General features: G+C 46.1%; 1 protein-coding gene across 2 annotated transcripts in view; it reads right to left on the bottom strand.

Moving 5' to 3' along the window:
- Positions 1-4,997: 4,997 nt before the first annotated feature.
- ATRN (attractin) overlaps positions 4,998-25,696 on the bottom strand; it is a 143,629-nt gene continuing 122,930 nt past the window's right edge. For both annotated transcript variants that reach the window (XM_077782656.2, XM_085577296.1), the window contains exons 27-29: positions 22,920-23,027; positions 10,289-10,403; positions 4,998-8,814 (exon numbers count right to left, since the gene is read on the bottom strand). In XM_077782656.2, the coding sequence (XP_077638782.2) occupies positions 8,690-8,814; positions 10,289-10,403; positions 22,920-23,027 (348 nt within the window). In that variant the 3' untranslated portion in view covers positions 4,998-8,689. The remainder of the gene's footprint in view (positions 8,815-10,288; positions 10,404-22,919; positions 23,028-25,696) is intronic.

Below are 25,696 nucleotides of genomic sequence, written 5' to 3'. Positions count from 1 at the left end.
GAATTAGCTCTGACATGAAAAATGTTCAAGTTGTTTTGTAGGGTTTTTTTCTAAGGGGAAGTGGAAATGATTTCTGGTGGGAGCAAGGATCCCAGGGAACATGTCAATGGAAATCCTGTCAGTCACTCTGTTGTAGGCACATTGTGGCTGCAGCCTGGAGAGCAGAGCTGATAGAACAGCAGGTGGGATGGATGGATGGATGGATGGATGGATGGATGGATGGATGGATGGATGGATGGATGGATGGATGGATGGATGGATGGATGCATGGATGGATGGATGGATGGATGGATGGATGGATGGATGCATGGATGGATGCATGGATGGATGCATGGATGGATGGATGCATGGATGGATGCATGGATGGATGCATGGATGGAGACACCAGACATGTCCAAGCTCTGCTCCAATTCCCCATCCCCATTCATGGTCAGATACCACAGTCCAGGCCTACCCACTGAATTTCTACTTCCAAACTGAATTCAGGGATCAGCATGAGGACCAAGAGAGATTAAATCCCATCTTCCCATGGCATTGCTGGTCACCATGGATGGGGGCAGATCAGAAACAGCCCCTGCCTTCACAGGCTCATGGAGCTGCACCTGTGCTTCTTGTCAGCAGCAGGGAAACAAAGAGGGGAAAGGTGCTGTCCTTCTTGGTAGAGCCAGAGTGGCCCAGTCAGTGTTTTTTTGGCTAAATTCCCTGCAGATGTAGTTTCTGAGTGATGCATGTGGCCCAGGAACACAGAGAAGAGGGGAAAGGAAGGCCCTTATCCTGCAGCTGATCAAAGAATCATGGGATAGTTTGAGTTGGAAGGGGCTGTGAAGACCATCTAATTCCACACCCTGCCGTGGCAGGGACACCTCCCACTGTCCCAGGTGCTCCAAGCCTCAATGTCCAACCTGGCCTTGGATGCTACCAGGAGTCCAGGGGCAGCCACAGCTGCTCTGGGCACCCTGTGCCAGGGTCTTACACTCTCACAGGGAAGAATTTATTCCCAATATCCCATCCATCCCTGCCTTGTGGCAGTTGGAAGCCATTCCCCCTTGTCCCAACCCTACATGCCAATGAAAAACATCCCATTTCAATGCAGTTTGAACCCTGAGATCTTGTTCTTTCTTTGTGGGGAAGATTTGTCTCTTCTGAGACATCTCTAGTGCAGATCCCAAATCCCAGGATTTTCACTGAGTCTCAGGAGTCACCAAGGAGAAGAGGTGCCTTTAGGACATCCTGTACCTTAGCTCAGAGCTTCCACAGGGTGACAGTGGTGTCCCAAACTCCCGTGGCCAAGGGTGTTGGGACTCTGACACTGTCTGGGGATGTGTTGCTGTTCCCAGCCACCCTGCAATGGGGAATGTGAGGAGCTCAACCCACCTCCAGTGATGCTGACACCTGGGTCCACCAGCCAGAAAAATCATCAACAGGTGTTGTCACCTCATTAGAAAATCTCCCCCCACCTTATGCCTTTGGCAAGATCTCAGTGCTACCACTCTGTCCCTGCAATGCCTGCCTTGCTGCTTGATTAGTTCAAAAACCAAAACCCCAGGAAGAAATTAAAGAACCTGCTAATTCTTTTTTCCCAAATGGTAATTGGCTATGGAACTCTGGCTCTTTTGTACACCTCTCTTCCTCCTCTCTTCCCATCAATGGGGAAAAAAGGAAATGTTGATGTTTCTGCCATGTTGGAGATTATTTACCACCAACCAGCCATGTGGAACTACCCAAGAGCTGCCCCAAACCTCACCTTTTCCTGGGTGGAAGAAACACCACCCAGCCTCCACTCCAGGATTTCTGGGAGAGTTAAACTGGTTTTTAAAAAGACTTAAAGTCCCTTCTTGCTGTGGGTGGTTGATATTTAAGGTTTGTGGAAAGAAAAGCTGGACCTCAAATTCCTCTCTAGCTCCTTACCCAAAACTGTTCATTAATGACAGCTGATAACAAAGACCATCATTCTGGATGGACACAAAGCCTTGGAAAACCTCCATGCTCTCTTCCCTTCCAGCCCCTTTTCTTTGCTACAATACAAGAAAAATCAGAGCAGGGATGAAAAATGGCTCCAGCCCTCCGGGGCTTTTCCTGCTGTCCAAAATAAATTTAAAGCAGCTCTAAAACCACTACCCCCTGCTCATTTCATTTCAAGTCTGGACACCCCATGCTGTGCTGTCAGCCTGGCATCCTCTGCTCAGCTCTGCAGCAATTGCTGGAATTGGGCTCCTGCATCCCAGTTTAATGCCATGGAATGAAGCAGCACAACAGCCTTCGGAGGCGACTGTGGCTGAAACCCTCATGGCTCATAAATGTCAGGTTCAACTCTGCTTCATCCCAGCAGTGCTTAATTCCAAAGTTGGAGAGTGACATAAAAATAAATGGAGAACAGCGGATTGCGTCCCGGCAGGACTGGAACCATGGATTTCTGGGTGTCACGGATCAAGTGACAGCTTTAGACAAACCCTGCCCTAGGCTCAGATTTTTGGCAGCAGCTCTGCTTAGGTGACCTGCACCTCAATCCCTCTGGCTCACAAGATCTTGAGGCTGGCTGATTAGGGCTATTATAAAATGTGTTATTTATTGAACAGACAGGAGGGAACAGACAAAAGGCCTTGAACAGTTACTACACAGTACAAAACAAGAGAACTACTGAGAAGTTACATAAAACACTGCACGACATTAAGGTTATTGCTATATATTAAATATATATTGCTATGTATTATTGTTATATATATAAAATCTAGCAAAGACACAGTAGAGAACAGGAGTCAGTGGAACTTACCACCCAGAGAGTACACAGCGTCCTTCCACTCAGCCCTTGAGAGAGTAACCACAAAATTGATGCCCCAACTCTGGGAAAAAACCCCACAAATTTCTAGGGAACGTGCAGAAGACTTTTGCTTTGTGAAAGTTTGGTGTATCTTTTACAGTTTCTCAAGTGGAGTGTCTGTCAGTCAAAAATTCCAGCTGATCTTTCCAGAGTCTTGCTTCCACAGCAAGATGTTTATTGTCAGCTTGTAGTGTCACTTCCCCAGCTCCTGAATAACCATGAGACAGGCTGTCTTCAGTGAGTTATTTCATCAGATTTTAAGCTTTTGTGAAGGGCAAGAAGCCTTGCACCAGCTAACAAACAAAGGTAAGTGCTTTCCCTCTTTGGATTTAAACGAAGACATTTACTGGAAAAAAATTATTAGCAAGAGTGATAAAGGGAAGGGGCTGAGATTTTGTAGTTCTGTTGGGGTTACGTCAGGAGGGGCAGCTCTGATTTCTGCTCTCTGTACAGGGACAGGGAGGGTCAGGCCGGAGGTCAGGAAAGGTTCTTACCCTGAGGGGTGAACCTGAGCGTAGAAATGGAAACTATTTAATGACTGTCTCTGCCTTTAAAATCTATGGATTTAACTCTGAATTACGTCCATCCATCCCCCATCCTCTGGCAGAGGACATGTCCATACTTCCTCCTCCCAAATTCAGCACCTGCCAGGAGCCCATTGATACCCACCACCACCACAACAGAAACTCACCTCACCTCAGCCAGAAGCCTTCAAAACACTTTGAATTATCCCCCCCCCCCCCCATTTTAAGAAAATAAATAAGGGGAAATTTTTAACCAGATCAACTACTTTTTATTTCAGAGGAAAGATTTGCATTATTTACTTTTGTTTATATACATGTACTTCACATTTGTATTTAAAATGCACAGACCTCCCAAGAATTTTCTCGTTCCGGCTTTAAATTAGCTGTTATTTTACAATACAAAAAATTATACCAAAAAACTGCAATCCTAAATGTGTGTATGTATAACACCCACAACCCCAGCAATGAAATAGTTTACAATACTTGCTCCTATTTACATATGAATGCAATAAATGCTAAATTATACATATTAACAAACTAAGCTCAAGTCTGAACACAGATAAGAATCATAAATAATTACAGAACAAAGAGGGGAAAAATTCAGAATACAATTAATTCAAGGATCTTAGTTTAAAGAACATTAATTGTGCACAAATTCCAGAGTAATATAAAATTCTTTTTTTTTCTTCTTTTTTTTTTTTTAATGGACTGACATGTGATACACTCTGAGACAATTGGGGTTTTTTTTTCTTTTTTTCTACTGGTGAGGCTTGTGGAATCAATACTAAATGGAGAGGAAATGTGTAAAGAATTCTAGTACCTGGAAGACGCACACAAATAGTCTGTGTGAACAAAGAAACAGACTGAACAAAACCTGCCCTGATGTAGAAAAAATCAGCAGATACACATATTGTAGTAGTCCTGGCACGGAAACTCAGCTCGCTTCAGCAGCTACCAACAGAGCAAGCAGGAATCTGTGTAACACTGCGAAGAACACAGCCAGAAATGAGGAGCGCAGCGAGCCATCCCTCCCTGCCCTCTGCAGCCCCAGCACTCGAGCACAGCCCCCCAAGCCCGTCCCCCTCCTGCAGGGCCCTGCCAAGGCAGCCCCTGCTCCTTCCCCTTGCTCCCTCTGGGTGTGCCCAGGGGGAGCAGCCCCGGCGGGCAGAGCGGCCGCAGCTCCCGGGGCTGGCGCAGGGGCCAGGGCTGCTCTGGACACAGAGCCTGCCCCTCGCTCTCTCACAGCGCAGAAAACCAACCCCGCTCTCCTGGGAAGGGGCTGAGGCTCCACGCTGCAGCTGCTGCTGCCCCCAGCTCAGGGTCCCATGAGAAGGAAAAGCAGTGGGAAGACCCAGAGCAGCCAAGGGCCAGCCCAGCCCCATGGCCCTGAACCCCAGGGGCCGTGGAAGAGGCCCAGAGCCGGATTTCAGCCTCAAAGCTCCTTTCAGCTCATGCAGGGCCAGGCAAGCCGAGTGCCCTCTGCAGCCACCCCACAAAGCCAAGCCTGGGGAGCCTGGTCAGGGCTCCTGCAGGGAATTCTGCTCCTGGCACCCTTCAGGACACAAGCTGCCCCTCAGGAGTGCGCTCTGCCAGCAGAGCTGCCACGTCCATGGTACCACACCACCCAGTTTGGGATATTACATGCCATGGCTTGATGCGAGTCGCAGGCATTGCCCCATCATAAATAGCTTTATTTTGGTAATTTCACTACAATGTGTTTCAAGCCCAGGAAAAGTGGTAATAACAACTGAAAAGTTGTGTCTTATGAATATTCTTGTATCCAAAATATTGAGCCAGAGCATGGCAAGGTCATGCTACATCACCCCAGAGAAAATTCTGAGCTAAAAACCATGGAAAATGGTGAATTAAAAAAAAAAATTAGTTATTTGGAGATCCACTGGCACCATTTTTTTCTCAAGCAAAAGGGCCCCAACAGCTCTGAAATTTCATTACTAATTTCTTTAAAGGCTCCTCTCAGAGAATGAAAATCTTCTGAGGGTTGAAATGTCAAATGCTGAATTTCAGCTAGTTATAAACACCTGAAAATAGTGATTTTGAGTGGAAACACTGCCACAATTTTAGTAACAAAGGCCTTAAACGACTGATTTAATCCTCCACATGGTGACCACTTTAAGGACATTTATTACTTGTATCCAACTGTTGCTTTTCCCCCTTTCAAATGGAAAAGCCATTATTTAACTTGGTTTCTACATGTAAGTGAAATACATTTGAACACACAGAAGTCAAGTTATGCCTCCCTGCTTTGCAAGATATCACTATATAGTCTGGTGTTTAAAGCTCTGGAGTTATCTGCTACTGATCAGATGAAGGAGTTATTAAGACAAAACTCATACATAATTTTAAATCATCAAAAATACATTCAATATTTTTTCTGGTTTATATACACTTTAAATCTCTCCATGTTCTGCACGTTACTGTAGAGTTTATGTACAAGTGCAAAATCTGTGTGTCATTTGTCATTTCTTTACAAATTCTCCCATGAAATAAGGTTGTTCTTTCTCTCCCACCTCACCTCCAAATGAAACAAACCCAAAAGTCCTTCACTTTTGATACTGGCCTGATGATAAGCTGCCAGCAATTCCTCTTTCCCCTATCCTTTCCCATGTTTCTCCCTGCTTACCTCTAAGCTGGGATGAAACTGCAGTGGAGCTATGTATGAGAATTCTCTTCTCCTTCATCAGGATGGAGATCAGATGCAGGCTAGAGCCACATCCTAAAAGAGCCAGTTCCTTTTAGTAACATAAGTAACTCTTATTGCTCTATTTACATTTCTTGGTTCTGATAAACCTTGACTTTGATCATTTCTGCTCATTTTTTCAGAATCTGACACCTCATTTTGGCCACACTCCTGGCACACTGTAGGCTTTGCAGACCAGACAGCCCAGCTCTCCAGGAGTAAGAAAACATCCCAAACTCTGTATTTATGTCTTTTTATTAATGTAAAAATGTATCACCCCTCCAGGCCTACAGTTCTGAAAGCTGTTTGTGATCAGGAAAACCCAATAACTTTAAGCACCTGCCAAGAGCTGTCCTGAAGAGGGAAACTCAAGCACAGGGGCTTTCACCATCCGAGCTGGCAACTCTCCCCACGAAAACAGCAAGAAGAAATCTGCAAACATCAGGATGTGCATCGTGGCTGAAAATACACAGTACCAGGGGAGGGATTTTAGTCCAGTCTTATTTCTCCAGTTCAGATTAACCCTATCACTGAGCAAGCTAGAAAATATTATCAGGAGATGAATCTGTCTGAGGTAATCCGTGCATCAGGTAAAACTTAAATTGCCTAAATCCCTTTGTTCTAAGACAAATCTCAACCCTTTTCCGATCCTAATTCCTTCTTCCCACATAACACTGTAACTTCTACTTTAGAAACAGATGCATTTATATATATTTATATATATAATGCATTTTTCCCAATATTTTTATGCAGTCCCAATATTTTTTTGCAGTCCCATTACATGTGTTAAATGAATGAACATTAAATCAGAATTATCATCCACCACAGTCCTTAAGCCATCAGGCTCTTCCCATCACCACTGTCTGGACACACACACAGCAATTCAGCTCTTGACTGCAATGCTGCCCTGCTCCAAAGAGCTTCTTCTAAGTACATGGTTAGGAAAAAGGCATGGCTGGTATGTGACCGATTACCAGAATACGCACAAAAAAAGGAGCAGTTATTTGGGTTTCAATTTGGAAAGCTGCTGCCTGGCCAGATCCAAGAGCACTTCCCTTCCACGTGCTACTTCTCCATTTGTTAAATATCAGATGTCCCCAGCAGAAGCAGCAGCTCAGTGAGCTGCTGGATCACGACTGCTGTGGTGAGCCGTAGGTACACACCTCCTCTGGCACCTCCACCACCACCTGCCCCCACTGCAGCCCCACCAGGCCCCGTGCCACATTCCCAGCTCCAGGGACACGCAACACCACCACACGCAGATGGGTGGGCTCAGTCCAGCCTTGAGCCTCAGAGCACAGTCCGAGCTTGTCTGAGCAGTTCAGATGGTTTCATGCACCCCCAAACACCAAACCTTCTCTCTGCTGTTTGCAAGACTCATCCTTTCACCAACCAGCAACTTCTTCAACCTCCAACAGAGCTCAAAACCAACAGGAAATATCAGGATATGATAATGTAGAACTCAAACCTGTGGCAAAACAAAGCTGCTCTGTTTGATTTTTATTTAAAACTCTTTTTACGTCATCCTCACGTGATCTGGCACCCGGAGTGTTGCTTTTTACACCCTGTAAGAAGATGGAGCAAACCATAACCACTGAGGAGCAATGACTCCAAGCTCAGCTCTCATCCAGAAGAATGGCAGGAGGGAAGGGGGAGGAAAGAGGCCAAAATCAGGAAAATGTGATGTGTCTAACATGGAACACAGACTGCTTCTATGAAAATGCTGGTGAAACCAGCAGTTTTCTTATGGGATACTGAAACTCTGCCTGTCTTCCAGATATTTGCACCTGGGTGAGTATTTGGTTGGTCAGGAAAATGTGATTTTCCTCTGATTGCACAGTCAGAGGACACAGAGGGCCTTGGGTGACTCTAGATGTGAGCATACATACCTTTAAAGGAATTTAATTATGTGGAAAAGCAGCGTGTGTAGCAGTCTCCTCACTCCCTAGATCTGTTCACATCTAGGCACTTGTGTGTGGTGTACTCCAAGCAGGTTAAGACTATGTAAACACTGAGTCTTTCCAAAGCAACATCCAACTTTCCAGTTATTTCATGTGGTCTGAGCAACATCAACCTCTAAACCATCCCAGCTTTTGCATTCCTGGACCATGATGACACAAAAAGGCTGAGCCTGGAAGAGAGTTCCACTGAAATAATGAGGGAACAATTAAATATTAAAAGAAAACAAAGAATAAAGATGCTTTGAAGATTAATAGTAGTGTTTATGTGTTGAGAGCTGACACCTGTAAACACTGGATGTTTTTCTTTTTGTACAGTTTGATAAATACATGAACTACAAAAGCACTTTCCATGTAGAAACCTGAGTGTCATTCATTGGACTACTGTTGTATTTACACTGACCGGGAATGATGGTGTCGGACCTCACCGCACCTGCAAGAAAATCATTTTGCTTTAAACTTGAAGAAAACAAGGAGCAATCTGAAGCCATGTGTCAGTAAAACTTAAGTGGAGCAGTTGTCAAATAAAGCCAACTAGCACGTAGATGAGAGAAAAAAACTGGATTCAAGGAAGTTGTGGTTTTTTCCGGGTGCTTCTAGTCTCTTGGGACACAACTTGGAAATCTTCCTCCTCCTTGGTATTACTTTTCCATTTTGTTTAAAACCCTAGACAGTTTCTGATGTCCATGCATCAAATACAGGTTCCTGGCTGTGCAGGGGGCTGCTGCTTCCGATTTCGGACGGTGCCTGATTTCTCTTTGTAGGCAATTGGCATCTGTTGTGAAATGTCCACCAGTGCACTGGCCACTGCAAGACCTGGGCAACAGAACCAACAGTCAGGTACCAGAACAGCTACAGCAGCAAACCTTCAGAAAGAGCTGAGAAAACCCCTCCGGGCCACAAATTGTGTAGAATTTTTTAATAAACTAGAAAAGTGTTGTGGCCCAAGGATTAAACTCCAGGCTCTGAAAGGAGCTGAAATACTGCGTGTTTAATTAGAAGCAACAGCAGGAGGAAAAGATGCAATAAGGGCGGGTATTACTGGATGTAAAACTCTCAACATTGAAGCCTGAACCATTAATATTGAAGGTGCCTTTCTCTGCTTTAGTAGATAGACTAAAATAAGCCTGAAAGCAAATGTGTGTGGCGGTTTCACTGCCCTTCCCGTGGATAAATCACCTCTGCAACCTCCTCATGGCAGATGAGGGAGTCTTGGAATGGTCTGGGTTGAAAGGCACCCCAAAGCCTGTCCAGGTTCCACTCCCTGCCATGGGCAGGGACACCTTCCACTGTCCCGGGGTGCTCCAAGCCCTGTCCAACCTGACCTGGAAAATTCTAGAGATGGGGCAGCCACAGCTGCTCTGGGCACCCCATGCCAGGGCCTCCCTGCTCTGTTTGCAGACAAACCACATCCGGGACTTAGCTCAATCCAGCTCAGCACCAAACCATCCAATTCTAACCCTGCTAACTCTCTTTCTAAAGTCTTTGCTTCACCAAGCTCACTGGGCACTGGAGAACCCCAGTTAAATCCCACACTGCCCAGGAAATGATGTCCCAGTGCCCTGAGACCAGGTTTAGATGGGAAGGGGTGGAGAACAAGGAAATCTTAAGCTGGATGGGGCAAAGCTCTTTGTCCAGGGCTCCTAAGAGGAGGTCAGAGATGCTCTGAAAGGACCTGTAGTGACAGGACAAGGGGGAATGGTTTCAAACTGACAGTGGGCAGGGTTAGATGGGATATTCTTCCCTGTGAGGGGGGGAGGCCCTGGCACACCTAACTCTGTGGCTGCTCCATCCCTGGAAGTGTCCAAGGCCAGGCTGGATGGGTCTTGCAGCAACCTGGGATAGTGGAAGGTGTCCCTGCCCACGGCAACAGATGAAACTGGATGGGCTTTAAGGTCCCTTCAAACTCAAATCTTTCCACGGTTCTATGACTTGATGTTCCCCTGCAAATGGAGCTGGGAACAAAGTCAGATAGGCCAAGTGACAAGTTACCTTCACAGGTAACTACTGCAAACATGCCTGTGCCAGATCCCTCCTTCCCCCACCCAGCTGTTAATTAAAGCATAGTCCAATATCAAAAGTTCATCCATCAATTGACATTAGTAATTAACTCAAAACTCCAGTTGGAAGCCAGCAGGGCCCAGACCAGGGAGCCTAAAATACCTCGAGCACATCCCAAGCTGAACTGTGGCTACAGCAGCTTCTGTGGGATCAGGAAAGGTGAGCCTGTAAGGCCGGGGAAAGAGTACAGAGTTAATTCCAAGCCATCAGAGACCACAGCAATCCTCACCTGACTGTCCTGGTGGTGGAATACCCCCAAGTCCTCGAGGCAGCCTCACAAACACAGAGAGAACAGCTGCTTTGTTCCCAAAGCAGGGCTCCAGCGCGATCGGCTTTGGTACAGTCTGCATCGAGGCAAGCAGTGGGAGAAAACAAATGTTAAACAGCATGTCACACCCTCCCTCTTCCCCCAGCATCGCTCCTCCAAGCCCCAGGGCATGAACCGCCATGAACCACACTGCTGTGCTGGGCAGACTTCCAGCACACAGCCAGCAAAGCTAAAACCACTGTCAGCAACAATCAAAACACGAGTCATCACGAGAAAACACATTCACTTAATAAAAATCAGGCTATTAAAAAGTCAAGCACTACACAAGGCTTGTATTTCTCCCTAAATTCAATAACAAAGGAGCAGCTTATGTAATCAACAGGACTGAGGGTTTTGTTCCATCGACCTCATCAGCAGCTGTCACTGATATCAGCATGGCAATTCGATACTCCAAATTCTATTTCCAGAATTTAAGTCCGTGTACCACCTTAACAGCACTCTATGCATTAACACAGTAAAGAACATTTTCCCAAGAGCAAAAATAAGTGTTCAAGGCCAGGCTGGATGGCGCTTGAAGCAACCTGTTATAGTGGAAGGTGACCTTGTCCATGACAAGGGGATTAGATGGGCTTTAAGGACCCTCTGAATCTGTGATTCTGATTATAATAGGCAGTCAGCTTTCTCCCTGGAGGAGCAGAGGACTGGATCCCTTGCTGACCCTCAGTGTCTGTGCCCATCTTCCTCTCCCTGCACTCTTGTGAAGGTTTTACCTGAATGATCAACACCCAGCTTCAGCGTGTCATTAGAAAGCACAAATGCAACAGCCCAGCCCAGAAACTAAAGCATGTTCTCACCTGGGCCCCCCAAGTCCAACACAAGTACACAGGATCAGTGCTACTGTGGGATGCAATAATAGATTGGGATGCAAGTGTTCACCAATGAGTACATGTTCAGGAGAGTTTCTTCTTTTGTTCCACATCAGCTAAAAAAGCTGAGAAACACTATTTTATCCAATACACTCAGTGCTTTCTGTTTTCTTGTTTGGTATGGACAAATTCCACTCTGGTGTTAATGAAATAATTAGTTCTTTTTCCATCAGGCATCCAACTACACCACAGTACTCAAATATTCAACAGAAACTCAATGCAATGTAAGCCATGAAAAAGCCCGATCAGGAGTCAAACATGCTGTTAAATTACTGCTGCTCAATAAAAAAGACAAAAGGAGACAACAGCAAGCAAAATGAAACTTAAAACTTTCCATATCTCCCATTCACTGCAATGACTGCAGCAGCGTTTGCTGGTCTGTGCCAGGTAGATAAATACATGCTGCATGATGGAAGCTGCTGCCTGGTTTATGACAGCAGATTTCTTCATTCCCCACCCCCAGCAAAGGCACCAAACTCAGAGTAAAGCTTTTCCTGAAGGGAACAAGCACACCCTGGTGCTGTATCCCAGAGACTCAACTGCCAGAGGTAATGGAGAGCATGGAGAAGGAACTGCAGGAACAGAGCCCATGGACTTCTGCCTTATGGGGGGAGCAAGAAACCAACACAAAGCTGGTTTTCTTTTGGAGAGACTCAAGTATCTTACTTATTCTACTGTTAATAAAACAGTTCAGCTGAATTCCAGAGCTTGGAGGATGGCACTTGGGTTACAGAGAGCAACCTGGCACAGTGGAAGCTGTCCCTGCCCATGGCAGACCATGGAGAGATGACCTTTAGAGTCCCTCCCGACCCATGAGGATGCTCAGCAGCATGCTCAGAATTTAGCTCATCTCTCAGCCCCTGGCAAGACCCTCTCCCCTCCTCTGCCCTTTCCAACCAATGAACCCTGCGTGTGCAGCAGAAACTCTCATTGTGAGTCCCTGTGGGCACAATCTTCCCTTTCCATGGAATTTTTATTTTGGTCCTCAAGGTCACACATCTTCCTCCTCTCTGCTCTCCTGGTTCCACACCACAGATAGCTGGGGATAGGATGTAGCCCTGAGCCTCCCTCCTTCCACTGTCAACCTGCCCAGAAAACAATCAGAATCATGGAAAGTTTTGGGTTGGAAGGGACAAAGTTCATCTCATGCCCTGCAGGGAGCAATGACAGCTCCCACTGTCCCAGGCTGCTCCAGCCTGGCCTTGGGCACTGCCAGGGATCCAGGGGCAGCCCCAGCTGCTCTGGGCACCCTGTGCCAGGGCCTGCCACCCTCCCAGGGAACAATTCCTGCCCAATATCCCATCCATCCCTGCCCTCTGGCAGTGGAAAGCCATTCCCTGTGTCCTGTCACTCCAGGCCCTTGTAAAATCTCTCTCCATCTTTCCTGGTGGGCCCTTCAGGTACTGAAAGGCTACAATTAGGTCAACCCAAAACCTTTTATTTTCCAGGCTGAACAATCCCAAAAAAGATGAGGGTTAGTAAAATATTATTAATATTTCCCTACATGGGGAACCTTATTTCTCTCAACCATGCACAGCAAGGATAATGATGCACCCAAAATCTGTCAGGCAGTTGCAAACTAATTTGGAAGGAATTAAGCACGACATCACTTTGCTGCAGCTAAGCTCCATCTTAAAACTAAAAGGGGAAAAATGGCCTATTGTCCATTAAATCCAGCTTTTCCTGAGACAAGCTGCAGTTAATAACAAAAACTCGCCTAAAGAATCAAGTCCTGCACATTTATTTTTGACAGCCCCAGTTCAGGCACCTGTTTCCTGAACTGTGATTCATTGTGCATCTCGTCTCCGAGCGCTGCTTGCTGGGCAGGAGACAGAGCAGGGAGGGAATGACTCAGAGCGAGTCAGGAATGAGGAATTTGGTATTGGAGCAGGCAGGTCAGGAGTGAGCTGAGTGACAGGCTGAGGAATTTGGAATTGGAGCAGGGAGGTCACGGGAGGGAAGGACCCGCTGCGCCCTCTGCAAGGCAGAAACAGCACTGGAGCCAGGGACCAGGTTCTGCACTCAGGGAGGAAAATGTGAGATTTCAACAGCAGCTTCATTGTGACCTGGACTGCAGAGCTGGCCCAGTACCAGCCCTGCCCTGCTTGTCACCTGATGTGACCTAGGTAGGTGCCACCAGGACACAAAGGCTCTCAGGAGGAGCTGGCTGGCTTCATCAAGTGGAATTTTGGTGGGGAGACCTCAGAAGAGCTCAGGTCTCCTTTCTTTGCCCACTCAAGTGGTTTCTGAGAGCTCTTATCATAGAATTATGGAACCCCTGGGTTGAATGGGACCCACAGGGATCGCCCAGCCCAGCCCCTGTCCCTATCCAGACCCCCAAAATCCCACCTTGGGCATCCCTGGAGTGCTGTCCAAAGGCTCCTGGAGCTCTGGCAGCCTCGGGGCCGTGCCCATTCCCTGGGGAGCCTGGGCAGTGCCAGCACCTCTGGGGGAAGAGCCTTTCCTGATCTCCACCAAAACCTCTCCTGACACAGCTCCATATCCTCTTTTGTTGCAGATTCAAGCCGTTTTCCTGCAAGAAGGTTTTGAGTGGACTTGGAAAGCAGAGATCGGATGTGAGTGATGGCTCTTAAGGGTAAACTTTAAAAGATACATAAAATAGGTGTATTTCCAAACTTTGTAACAACCTCTATCAGCTGCTTAAAACCTTCCTCTGCCAGCAACTTCCATTCAGAGGTTTTGATAAACCATTGTTGAATTATAGAAGTGATTATTTTTTACTGAAGGCTTAATGGCACAATGAAGTAGACATTATTCAAATCTATTCAAATAAGGTGCATCTCTCAGACACTTAGCACAGGAGGACTGCTTTGAGAGGTGCCTGAACAGCAGAGTCCCATCGTGGGATCAGATAGAGAGGGGAGAACAAAGCCCTGGTGCTTGAGGGGTGGGCAAAGAGCAGTCAATGGCCATGGACAGACAGCTGCAGCTGGCTGAGCCCCTGCCCTGAAGCACCTCTTGTCCTCACAGAAACATGGATAGCTGTGGCTCCAGCACACTGGACAGACAAATTTGCCGAGCTGATCTCAGAACCATGCAATGGTTTCAGTTGGAAGGGACCTTAAAATTCATCTTAAAGCCATGAGCAGAGACACCTTCCACTGTCCCAGGTGCTTCCAGCCCCAGTGTCCAGTCTGTCCTTGGGCACTGCCAGGGATCCAGGGGCAGCCACAGCTGATCTGGGAATTCCAGCCCAGCCCCTCCCCACCCTCCCAGCCAGGAATTCCTTGCCAAGATCCCAGCCCAAGCTCCCCTTTCCCAGTGGGAGCCATTCCCTGGCTCCTGTCCCTCTGTCCCTTATCCCCAGTCCCTCTCCAGCTCTCCTGGAGCCCCTTCATGGACTCTGAGCATTCCCTGGAATTTTCCCTTCTCCAGGGGAACATTCCCAGCTCTCCCAGCCTGGCTCCAGAGCAGAGGGGCTCCAGCCCTGGAGCAGCTCTGGAGCCTCCTCTGGGCTCTCTCCAGCAGCTCCACGTCCTCCTGCTGTTGGTCCCAGGGCTGGGGCAGCTCTGAAGCTGGGCTCTCACCTGAGGGCACAGGGACAGAGCCCCCCTCCCCTGCACTGAACAACCTGAACCCTTCCCTGCAAGGGGCTTTCCTTGCTCCTCCACAGCAAAGCAACAATCAATGGACATGATGGGAAAATCCCCAAGAACTCCAAGAATCAGAAGGGTACAAATGCCAAGTAAACAGCAGAAAGCCAGCCAAGCCCTGCTAGCCTGGAATCCTGTCTGGGTGGCAGGAGGCAGCCCAGGGTGCTGTACAGGTGGTGACACAGCCCCATGTCCCCAGAGGCAGTGAAAGCTGCTGTCAGCTGGTTTCCACAGATGATTTTACTGGCCCAAACCAGCGCTAAAAGCCAAGCAATTCCTGGTGTTTCTGAGTTTTGATGTGCATTTAGCACACACAAAGTGTAAACCATTATAGACATCAAAAGCAATGAGACAGATTAGGTGATTTCATTAGTCCAGCTTCTCCAACAGGATTTTCCACATGAACAGGGCATTTCCCAGGAATTTGGGCTATTTCTAGGTGACCCAGATGTGGAATACACCACCAGTTCCCCTGGAAGTTGATTTCATAACAAATACTTTCCCCAAGTAGGCTGAATTGTGTGATGCCCAACCTAAACATTTTTATTTCATCTCATTATTTCTATTTATGCTGCTTTTACTTGACAAATTCAAAAAGTTAATAATGTGTCACATAAAACTAATGGCCAGAACAATAAATATGCTGTATAATTTCACAAACACAGCATCAGTTTTATTTAGGTTCTGTGATACAGTACCAGCACATTGCATTTCAAGATGTATTAAGAAAAATACTATGGAAAATTTTTTCCCTTAACAAGAAAACATGTTTCTGTGGTTTGATCAAATAAGTCCTACATGGTTTTCAATTTCCAGGAAGGAAATTAAAATAAAGAAAAAATCTTATGGTGGTGAATGAGAAAAGGAACATTATCCAAACAGTTCAGTTTTATTACTTGATTCCACTTGTTCAGGTGATTTCACTCTGTAGAAAAAGGGTCAAATTCCATTTGCAAGTTTTTAAATCATGCCATTAAAATCTGAGTGAACATTTGCAAAACAAGTTACAAGCAATTTCCTATTAAAAATAGATTATTAAGCTTTAAAAATTATATTCTCAGGGTAGTATGTGTGTCCTGCAAGATAGAGATGAATTAACTTGTAGCAATAATTCACAGTAAATGACTTTAGATTAAAAATTTACATTTGCCTTGTCCCTGACAGCTACCTTGGAATTTTACAGGGGTTGGGGAATGGACTGACTTGGTCCCAGAACTGGATTGCTGCACTAACAAAAATCACATTCAAAGCCTCAGCTGGATGTTAGCAGCCTGCAGTGGAGAACACAGATCTGAGCAACCTGGATCTGGAGCCCCCGGGGCCCCAGGTCTGCTCCCCCTTAATTAACAACTGACCTGTGCTGCCAAGGACTCCTGGGAGCCCAGCAGCACCCAGCCACCAGCTCAGGCTGAAGGGGAGGGATTTTTCACCTGAATTTGGATTTCCAAGGCAGCTCCCCTGAAATGACCAAATCTCATGTCACTGTTTGAGCCTGGCCACACACAGATGCCAACACCCATCCTTCTTCACTTCCCACACTCATCCTTCTCCTTCACTTCCCAGCCACACCCCAGGGAGGGATGGATGAGGCAATGGGGAGCAAATCTGGGAGATATGTGTATATATATGGGCAGTAGTGGGTATTTATTTTGGTTTTGTATAGGTGAAGGGGCAGGACTTTACAGTTCTTTTCAAGCACTCAGCTGGTTTTTGCACAGGAAAACAGAGAAGTAAAAAAACCCAACGAAATGGGACAGCTGGATGAAGATTGCAAACACAACACACAAAACAACTACTTGGCATAAATGAATGCAAATAAGTCTTCGATAATGCTGTTGAGAAGCTCCTGGTGTTATTAGTACTTCAATCAGAGAGATGCTCATTAGAGTGAAAAAATAAACTTAGAAAATCCTTCTCCTGTGGGAAGCTTCATGCTCCTTCCTCTCCTTCCAGCAAATTCCTCCTTATCAGCTAAAATCAGGGTCCAACCTGCGGAAATGTTTACAGTCTTCAAACCTAAAACTAGTTAAAATCACTTATCAGCCAAACGTTCCCTAAATACAAGGCAGGCTTAACAGACATGTCTGCTGATCTCATGACAGCTCCCTTCCAACTATCTATATTCGGTATTATGGGAGTAGAAAAAGTTTCCCCTAATTTTTTTTTTTTTCCTTAATTTTGCAATAGAAATCAAAACAAGATAATGGGCACTTGTTTACTGGAAATAATTCATTAGGTGAAGGTTTTAGCGGGTATTTTTGTCGATGTTTTGGTAGGAGGGATCACAGCCAGCCTCTGCGGCATTCTAGTGCAGGTAACCTGCTTTACACACCTCAGCTGCCCAGCAAACACTCCCTTCTTACCACTGGCATTCCTTCAAAGGGGATCCCACACTTTTCCATGCCCTCAAAGTGGGCCAGCATAAGAGGAATAAACACCAAATAGAAAGCACAAGCTGGGGTGTCACCCCTGTGTATTCCTTTGTCACCTCGATGCTCCAGGAGGGAGCCTAAAGAGTGGAAGTGGTTTTGCTGAAGACAAAGAGACAGCTACACACATACAGCCTTGGAATTCCTCTGTGTTAACGTATGGAAAAGCTCCTAGAACCAGTAACTGCCAGAAAGCCCAGAAATAAGACTTTAGAAATTAAACTGCCTTTCCAAAGGCAAGCTGAGAAACCCAGAGCCTACCTTAGCCAGGTCAGGCAGAGCCACACTGGCCTTGCTGGTCTCAAAGGCTGCATGTGATTCATCTCCAGCAACTGCCACAGCAGGTCAAGATTATTCATTTATTTCCCCCCATCCCTCAATTTCATCCCCTTCCTGCAACTGTTACCCTTCTGAGAATAGGAATGACTCTCAGCCTGTTTGTATCACCCTTGAAAAACCCTAATCTGCACTGTTCCCCTCTAAGACATCTCGATCAGACAAGAGGAAAGTGGTTCAAGTTGTGCCTCGGGAGGTTTAGACTGGATATTAGGGAAAATTTCTTCATGTAAGGAGTTGTGAAGCAGTGCACAGGCTGCTCAGGCAAATGGGCATCACCATCTGTGGAAATGTTTGATAATCTTGTGGAAGTGGCACTTGGAAACAGTTTAATGGTGAACACAGTTGTAGTGCTGTGTCCATGAATACACATGGTGATTTAAAGGCCTTTTCCAGCCTCACCAATTCCATGATTTGACACAGGCTGGTCATTGCTGCTTGACAAGGCTTTTGTGCATCACACCTCCTGCCTGGCCTCCTTCCAAATCCTCCTCTTGCAAAGAAGCCCCAGGCTCAGCTTGCTGGAGCTGTCCTTGCCACGCTTACACAAACCCAGCTCACTAAAGGTGAGTAGGTTGGGAGATGTCACAAAAGCTGGTCCATCAGCAAATTTGATGGACCAAAAGCAGGTCAGCAACATGTGAAGTAAAGGGGAAAGTGCGTCATCAGGAGTGACAACCAAAACAGGATAAAAGCTGTAAAAAACATTAGTTCCTTGGCCTTTAGTTCTTTGCTGAACTCCAGCCGTATGAAACAGCCCAAAAGCAAGCTCCATGTCAAAATCAACATGAATTCACCCTGCAGAAGTGCTGGAGCTGGCAGATGCTTCATTTCAAATCATTCTTCACCCCACAGCTTGCCCAAGCCCTGCACGCTGTGGCACACGACTTAACTACTCATTTCTCTGCTCCTTTACTGCTGGTTGCAACTTCATTGCAATATAAAAGGAATTTAACAAGGATATCACTCAGATGCAAAATACAAATAGACTGAAAATACATTAATTAATCTGTGGTACACCCTACCTATTCCTAAATCAGCTCATCACTTTAGCTCTGCACTTCACTAACAGATGGGATCTTCTGGCAGCCTTTAAACCACTCAAAAGCACTTTCTCCCATAACAAAGCAAATAATTACTAGAATAAGATGCTATTTCCTATCTATTTATCTGCTATTTTTAAAGAATCAGTTCGCTGTCTGATTCAGGATTTGCAGTGAAGCCCTCAAACAGCAAAATTAAATGCACATTGGTACAATGGTACAGAACACACTAAATGAACTTCATAAGGATTTTGCTCACCAAATGCTTCTCCCTTTCTCTTTAGGAAACTAAAGATCATGGATGCAAAGATAATCAACACTTAGCACTGGCTTAATGTGCTGAATCCCTGAACACAGCACAGCAAAGACTGCTCCAGCTCTGCTCTAAAAGATGCCGAAATAATACTTTTCCAACTTGGATGATCATTCTTTCCCAATGCAACCATTTTCTTGTTGACCTTGCAAGTGCTTTGCTCAACTTCAGCACTTGCTTGCTAGGCTGTGCATGTTTTTTCCAACGTAACTTCTTGCCTTTAGCAACTTCAAGATAGGTGGAAATCAATGTCAAAATTGTAAACTTCCCAAATTCTTTCAGGAAAGCTTCTGGGCATGGCTGCAGAGGATTACAAGACTTAGATTAATCTGATAACAAGTCCTAAAAAAAACTGAGCTACAGCAATACCACTTCAGACACTTGGATGAGTCCCAGGCACCCAAGGAAGTTAAACACACTTAGAAAAATAATTGCAATATTCAGCACCTCTGAACGCACAAAGAGCTGCAGAGGGAAGCCAACAAATTTTGTAATAACTAAGCAAATGTAGTGGTAGATTTGTGATTCAGTGGGTATTTGTTGAGTGGCAAATAAACCAAAGCAGCTAGTTACGTGTTGCCTAGCTGCAGCCTCTAATAGGAATTGCTTCCCTGCAGGTAAATCACTTTCTATTACTCCTAAGTACCCCAGGAAAACTACTAATTGAAAACACAGTTCTAATACTGTCCAGCTGGAAAACATTAGCTTAGGATGGAACTAGCTTGACACTGGCTGCCAACTGGCTATGGACAATAGAATAGGAAATTAATCTTTTGCAGACAAGACATACCATTTTCCACTTCTCCTTTGTAACCTTCAAATCAACTTGTCATTAACCAACGGCTTTGATTCCCATGGGGAAAGAAAAGCATCACTGAATTCATTATAATGTGAGTCTGGCTTTCTTGCATTAAAATGAAGACTCCAATTTGGATATAGTGGATGGCAGAGAAACTGGAGGGCAGATACAACATCCAGCACCACGGTAACATTTCCCTCTTTTCTTGGCTAAGAGTTAAAGAACAGCCAGACCACAAAGCAACCACAAAGAGAAGCACAGTTGTCCAATTCTGTATTGTCCCATCCCATCTTCCTGCTGCTCCCTCCTGCCAAGAGCTTTTTCCTGTGCAGGTGCAAAAGGGATGAGGAGAAAAACCCAAGCTGCTGGCTACTATTAAACCATAAAACCCCATACATATTCAGACTGGTTTTTCATTTATATTTGAATTCATTTCCCTGCAGGGACCAATGGGTGAGACTATCTCAGAAGCATCATTCCCCAAGTTGCTTCCAACCCACAACCTTCCCGAGCGTCCTCTCCTTTTGTGAAACACTCTGGCCTTTTATGACTACTTTTATTCCCTAGCCAAGTTCTCCAAGACAAGAAAAAACTATATAATTCCCATCAAATCTAGTAACTCTCCTTGACATGTAGAGGCACCCTTGTTCTGCAGTCACACCTGCCAGCAGATGATGGCAGGGGTCCCTGCCCATGGCAGGTAGTTGGATGGAATGATCTTTAAGCTCCCCCCAACCCAAAACACTGACTCGATGATTTTATGAAGTTACCCATTGGCACATTTCAGGTGCACGTTCATCTCCTCAGCTCCAGATTATCGTACAGGGTTTGAGACATTGCATGAATCAGACTACCTCATTTGTGCCCAAAATTGATTAAGAAACATGTATCTGAGTTATCAGCACAGAGGCAATTAGCAGCTCCTTATGATTTCTGGGTCTAAAATAGGATATTTCTTCACAGTCTGTCTTATTATGCTTCAAATCAGCTTCTCCATCCATTCCAGAGGAACCCAAGGAGGCCAGACAAGATGAGGGCAGGAGAATAAGAGGAGAAATAACACACTCATCAGAACTGAAGAGATCCAGAGTTTATCCTCTCTGTAGTTTGAGTGCAGACAACTTGTCAGAGATCAAAAAGTTTAGAACAGCTTTGTTCTGGCCTGAGCTCACAGGAGAGGTGTTTTTACTTCCAGACAACAGAAGAAGATGAAAAGGGAAGAGCCCCAGACAGACAGATTGCAAGCCAAAACCATCAGCAGCTAGCTACATCCTCCCAGATCTGCCTCCAGCCCCATATCCAGCATCCCACAGCCTTTTTGGTGAGCAGTGAAATAAAGGTTCAGTCTCATTTGGTGAGTGACAATCTGATTTTGCAAGGATGGATTCCTAAGTCTTTGTGAGCTATTAGAGGAGATGACTCCCACTACCTGCCTCACGATAGAAGCAGGGAAATTATTAAAAAATCAGAAAATCTGAGGATCTGGAGTCAAAAGAAAGTCAGTGGAAAGGAGAACCGGTCAGACATCCAAACAGAGGTCCAGATACTCAAACACCTGAATTACTGAGGACCTCTGCAAATTTTACTTTTCTTCCACTCTGCTCCCAACCAGGTACAAGACAGGATGAGAGGAAACAGCCTAATGCTGCACCTGGAGAGGTTTAAGACTGGAAATTACGGAAAATGCCTTCCCAGAAAGGGCTGCCCAGCCCTGGCACAGCTGCCCAGGGCAAGGGTGGAGTCCCCTCGCCTGGAGGGATCTGAACACCCTGTGGTTGTGGCACTTGTGTGGGCATGGGACAGTGCTGGCCCTGGCAGGGCTGGGGGAGTGGTTGGACTCAATGGTCTTAGAGGAATTTTTCAACCTTAACTATTCTGTGATTCAATATATTGAAAAGCTGCTTCTACACAATGTCCACCCAGAATGTGCTGCAGGACATGAGTCACATGGAAAAGTATTAGAACTTGTCATGACAGACCATATTTACACACAATAAGGAAGAGCTAAAGGTAAACAGGCAACCTTCATGGAAGCATTTCCTGTACTTAGGCCAAGACTTAAAAATTATTACTCACCAAACAGAAGTTTTGGGGTCAGACTGCTTTCATGTGCTTTACAATGATTAAAATAGACATTAGTTTTGGTTGGGTTTTTTTTGGTTTTTTTTTTTAAGAATTAACTTTCTTGTTATAGTAAGAGAGTGTGAGAAAATTAATACCCGGACTAATCACAGAATTTCAGAATGGTTTGGGTGGGAAGGGATCCCAAAGCCCATCAGTGCCACCCCTGCCATGGCAGGGACACCTCCCACTGTCCCAGGCTGCTCCATCCCCAGTGTCCAGCCTGGCCTGGACACTGTCAGGGATCCAGGGGCAGCCCCAGCTGCTCTGGGCACCTGTGCCAGGGCCTCACACCCACACAGGCAAGAATTTATTCCAAAAAACATCTAATCTACATCTGCCCTTCTTAACCTTAAAACCTAATGAGAAAAACTTCCAAAAAACTTCAGTCTAAATAAAACAAAACAATCCAGCTGCCTTAGAAAGAAAAATAATCGGTGTTTTCAGGTTCTTAATTTTTTCTTTTTGTATAAAAGTCTGTGCTGGTCAAAGTATCACATCAAAAAGACCTTTGAATTAATCCATTACCTCTTAAATATGCTTTTGTTAAAAATTCAACATGTTGTATGTAAGAATGCGCCAGCCAGGTGTATGCCCATGATTTCTTCATGCTCCTATTTGCTAATCACAAAATATATTGGAATATATATTTGCTATCAGAAATATGTTAACATTATTCAGTACACAAACATGATTATCTTCACATTTGTCTTGAGATATCATGGGAAAGGGTTTCTCTTTTCAGCCCAGTGTAAAGCTGAAATTCTTACCTATTTCAAAGCATACAAACTAACAAGGCAAACCCAACACCTCAAACCCAGCATCAGTATAACATTAATCTGAGACAACCCAAGAGTTAATAAGTGAATATCTGAAGGGATAAAAGCAAATTGGACCTCCTGGACTTTCAGTTTCTTGCAGGTATATACAAAAATGAGAAGATTTGGGATTAGTGTGTAAAACATCCCTGGTTAATCGTAGCGAGGACTATCCCAAAGCCCCAGCTCTCACCTTTATGCTTCCCCCAATGAGATCCGGTGGCTCTTCATCTGTTTCTAAGGCAACATTGATGGAGGCGAAGGGGCGACTTGCCATCTGTTGCATCTCACGCAGTAGTTGCTAATTTATTAAAGAGAAAAATATTATCATCATATTGTTCCGACACACAGATGAAAGACAAATGTATCTAAAAGGTTTTGCCCGATACCAAGGGACATCAATGAATATGGAAAAATAACCTCCAGGGGCTTTAATGGCCTTAAGAATACACAAAATGGTAAATAGTCACATTACTACAATTTAACAAGTTATTGTAATGCACAATGTGAGCGTGACACATCTGGGAGGGAAAATTATTTGACTGAGTCCCCATAAAGCAGTTATTTACTTTTTAAGCTGTTGTTTGTCATCACCTGTCTGATTCCCACTCCATAGGATTTGTGGGAATTATTTTAAAATTAAACTAGCAGCAGTATGCAACTACTGTAAGAATGAAGTTGCTGTTTTTATAACAGCACCAGCAAAACACTGTCAGGTTTCTATTGAATAACCCCCTTTTTTTATTGTTTCCTTGCTGAATACAGAAAATGGCAAACATATCATTATTGCAAAATGCTTTATTAAAATATAAAAACCTTTTCCTGGGCAAATCCCCAAAAGCCCTCGTGACACAAGACATCTCTTTATTGTGCTTATCTTAAGCAATTCTAAGAATTTCGATGCAGCTTCCCCTTTTTTAACACACAAAACCCAGATAGTTTCTACACAGCTGGGCTGGAAATAGCATTTCAGTTTTAGCTGAGCTGTGGACACGCTTCTTTTTGGCTCCAGTGACTGATCTCTGATAGTGACAACACAGCCTGACAGGGGAGGCAAAGCCAGAATTCCAGGAGGCAAGGGGTCCAATGGGACTCAGTGTCTCCATTCAATAAGGGAAGACGCAAACACTTTGTGCAGCATGAGCAGTGCTCTTAACCTTAGATGAAGAAACTGCCCAATGCTCTCACACAGATTTACACATTTACAATCATTACTTATTACAGCAATACCAGTTATCATCTGTTTTTAAGCTGGACGGAGGCACCACCAAATGTTCTCCAGAACTCCCACCATTGCCAGCCGCATTTTCCCATTAATTCTGGGCAATCTGACACTCCAAGCCCAAACTGATCCTTTACAGAACTCAAAAAGCACTATAAAAAACCCCACAAAATGCATCGTGCCCCAGTATCCCCATGCAGCACAGAAGAGGGTGAAAGGAAGGTGCTGCTATCCAGCAACATTGTTGGGAACTAATTCACAGCATCAGCCAGCCCCAGAATGGTTTAGATTGGAAAGGACCTTAGGGACCATCCAGCGCCATCCCCCTTCCTGGACAGAGGCCCTGCCCGTGGCTCTGGGGCCACTGCTGGGCCTGCTCTGCCCTCCTGCACACAGAGACAGACAGGAACAGACTGGGACACCTGGGGACAGACTGGGACACCTGGGGACAGACTGGGACATCTGGGGACAGACTGGGACAGACAGGGACACCTGGGGACAGACTGGGACAGACAGGGACACTGGGGGACAGACTGGGACACCTGGGGACAGACAGGGACAGACTGGGACACCTGGGGACAGACTGGGACACCTGGGGACAGACAGGGACAGACTGGGACACCTGGGGACAGACTAGGACACCTGGGGACAGACTGGGACAGACAGGAACACTGGGGGACAGACTGGGACACCTGGGGACAGACTGGGACAGACTGGGACACCTGGGGACAGACTAGGACAGACAGGAACACTGGGGGACAGACTGGGACACCTGGGGACAGACTGGGACAGACTAGGACACCTGGGGACAGACTGGGACACCTGGGGACAGACAGGGACAGACTGGGGACAGACTGGGACACCTGGGGACAGACTGGGACAGACTGGGATACTGGGGGACAGACTGGGACACCTGGGGACAGACTGGGACAGACAGGGACACCTGGGGACAGACTGAGACACCTGGGGACAGACTGGGACAGCTGGGGAGACCCAGTGCTGAGGCCCCTCTCACTGGGGCTCCTCTCCAGGCTGAGCAGCTCCAGCTCCCCCAGTCTCTCCTGGACACAGGGATCTCAGCTGTGCAGCCTCTGCTGGCCTGCTCCAGGACATCCAAGTCCTCCCTCCCACGCTGAGGACCCAGAGCTGGACACAGCACTCCAGAGGTGCCTCCAGGGTTGGGCACAGGGGCAGGAGCTCCCCTGCCCCAATGGCACTGCTCTTCCTGCTGCCCCCAGGGTCCCACCAGCTCCTTGGCCCTCAGGGCACCGCTGGCTCAGGACAGCTGGCTGTCCACCAGGGCCTGCTGGCTGCTCCTCCCCAGGTGCAGGACCCTGCATTTGTCCCTGTGGAATTTCAGCAGGCTCTCTCTGCCTATCTCTCCTAGCTGTCAAGGTCCATCTGAAGGGCAGCACAGATCCCCTTGGCTCCTGCCACATCTAGGCCACTGGGAACTGCCCAGGAGCCACCCACCCCTCACCCAAATCAGATGAACCAAACAACATTGAGCCAGTAGAGAACCTTGGGACACCACTGGAGACAAGGCTCCAACCAGACCCTATGCCTCCCATTACCACCCTCTGGGAGCCTGCTGTGGTCTTTGCTTTGCCAAATCACCCATAATTTTGAGACTTTTTCACTGCAGAGGACTGTCTCTGTAACTTGGGGGTGCAGGCAAGGCATTATGAGGCCAATGGAGGTAAGCCTGGGGGGTGTATGCACTTCTATGGTTCTCAGTCTAGCTAAAA

Source organism: Lonchura striata, chromosome 4 (genome assembly GCF_050655825.1).
Source record: "Lonchura striata isolate lonStrDom1 chromosome 4, ASM5065582v1, whole genome shotgun sequence".
In the NCBI taxonomy this organism is placed as follows: Eukaryota; Metazoa; Chordata; class Aves; order Passeriformes; family Estrildidae; genus Lonchura; species Lonchura striata.
Note: the sequence above shows the minus strand (reverse complement) of the source record. Positions and strands in the feature narration are given on the sequence as shown.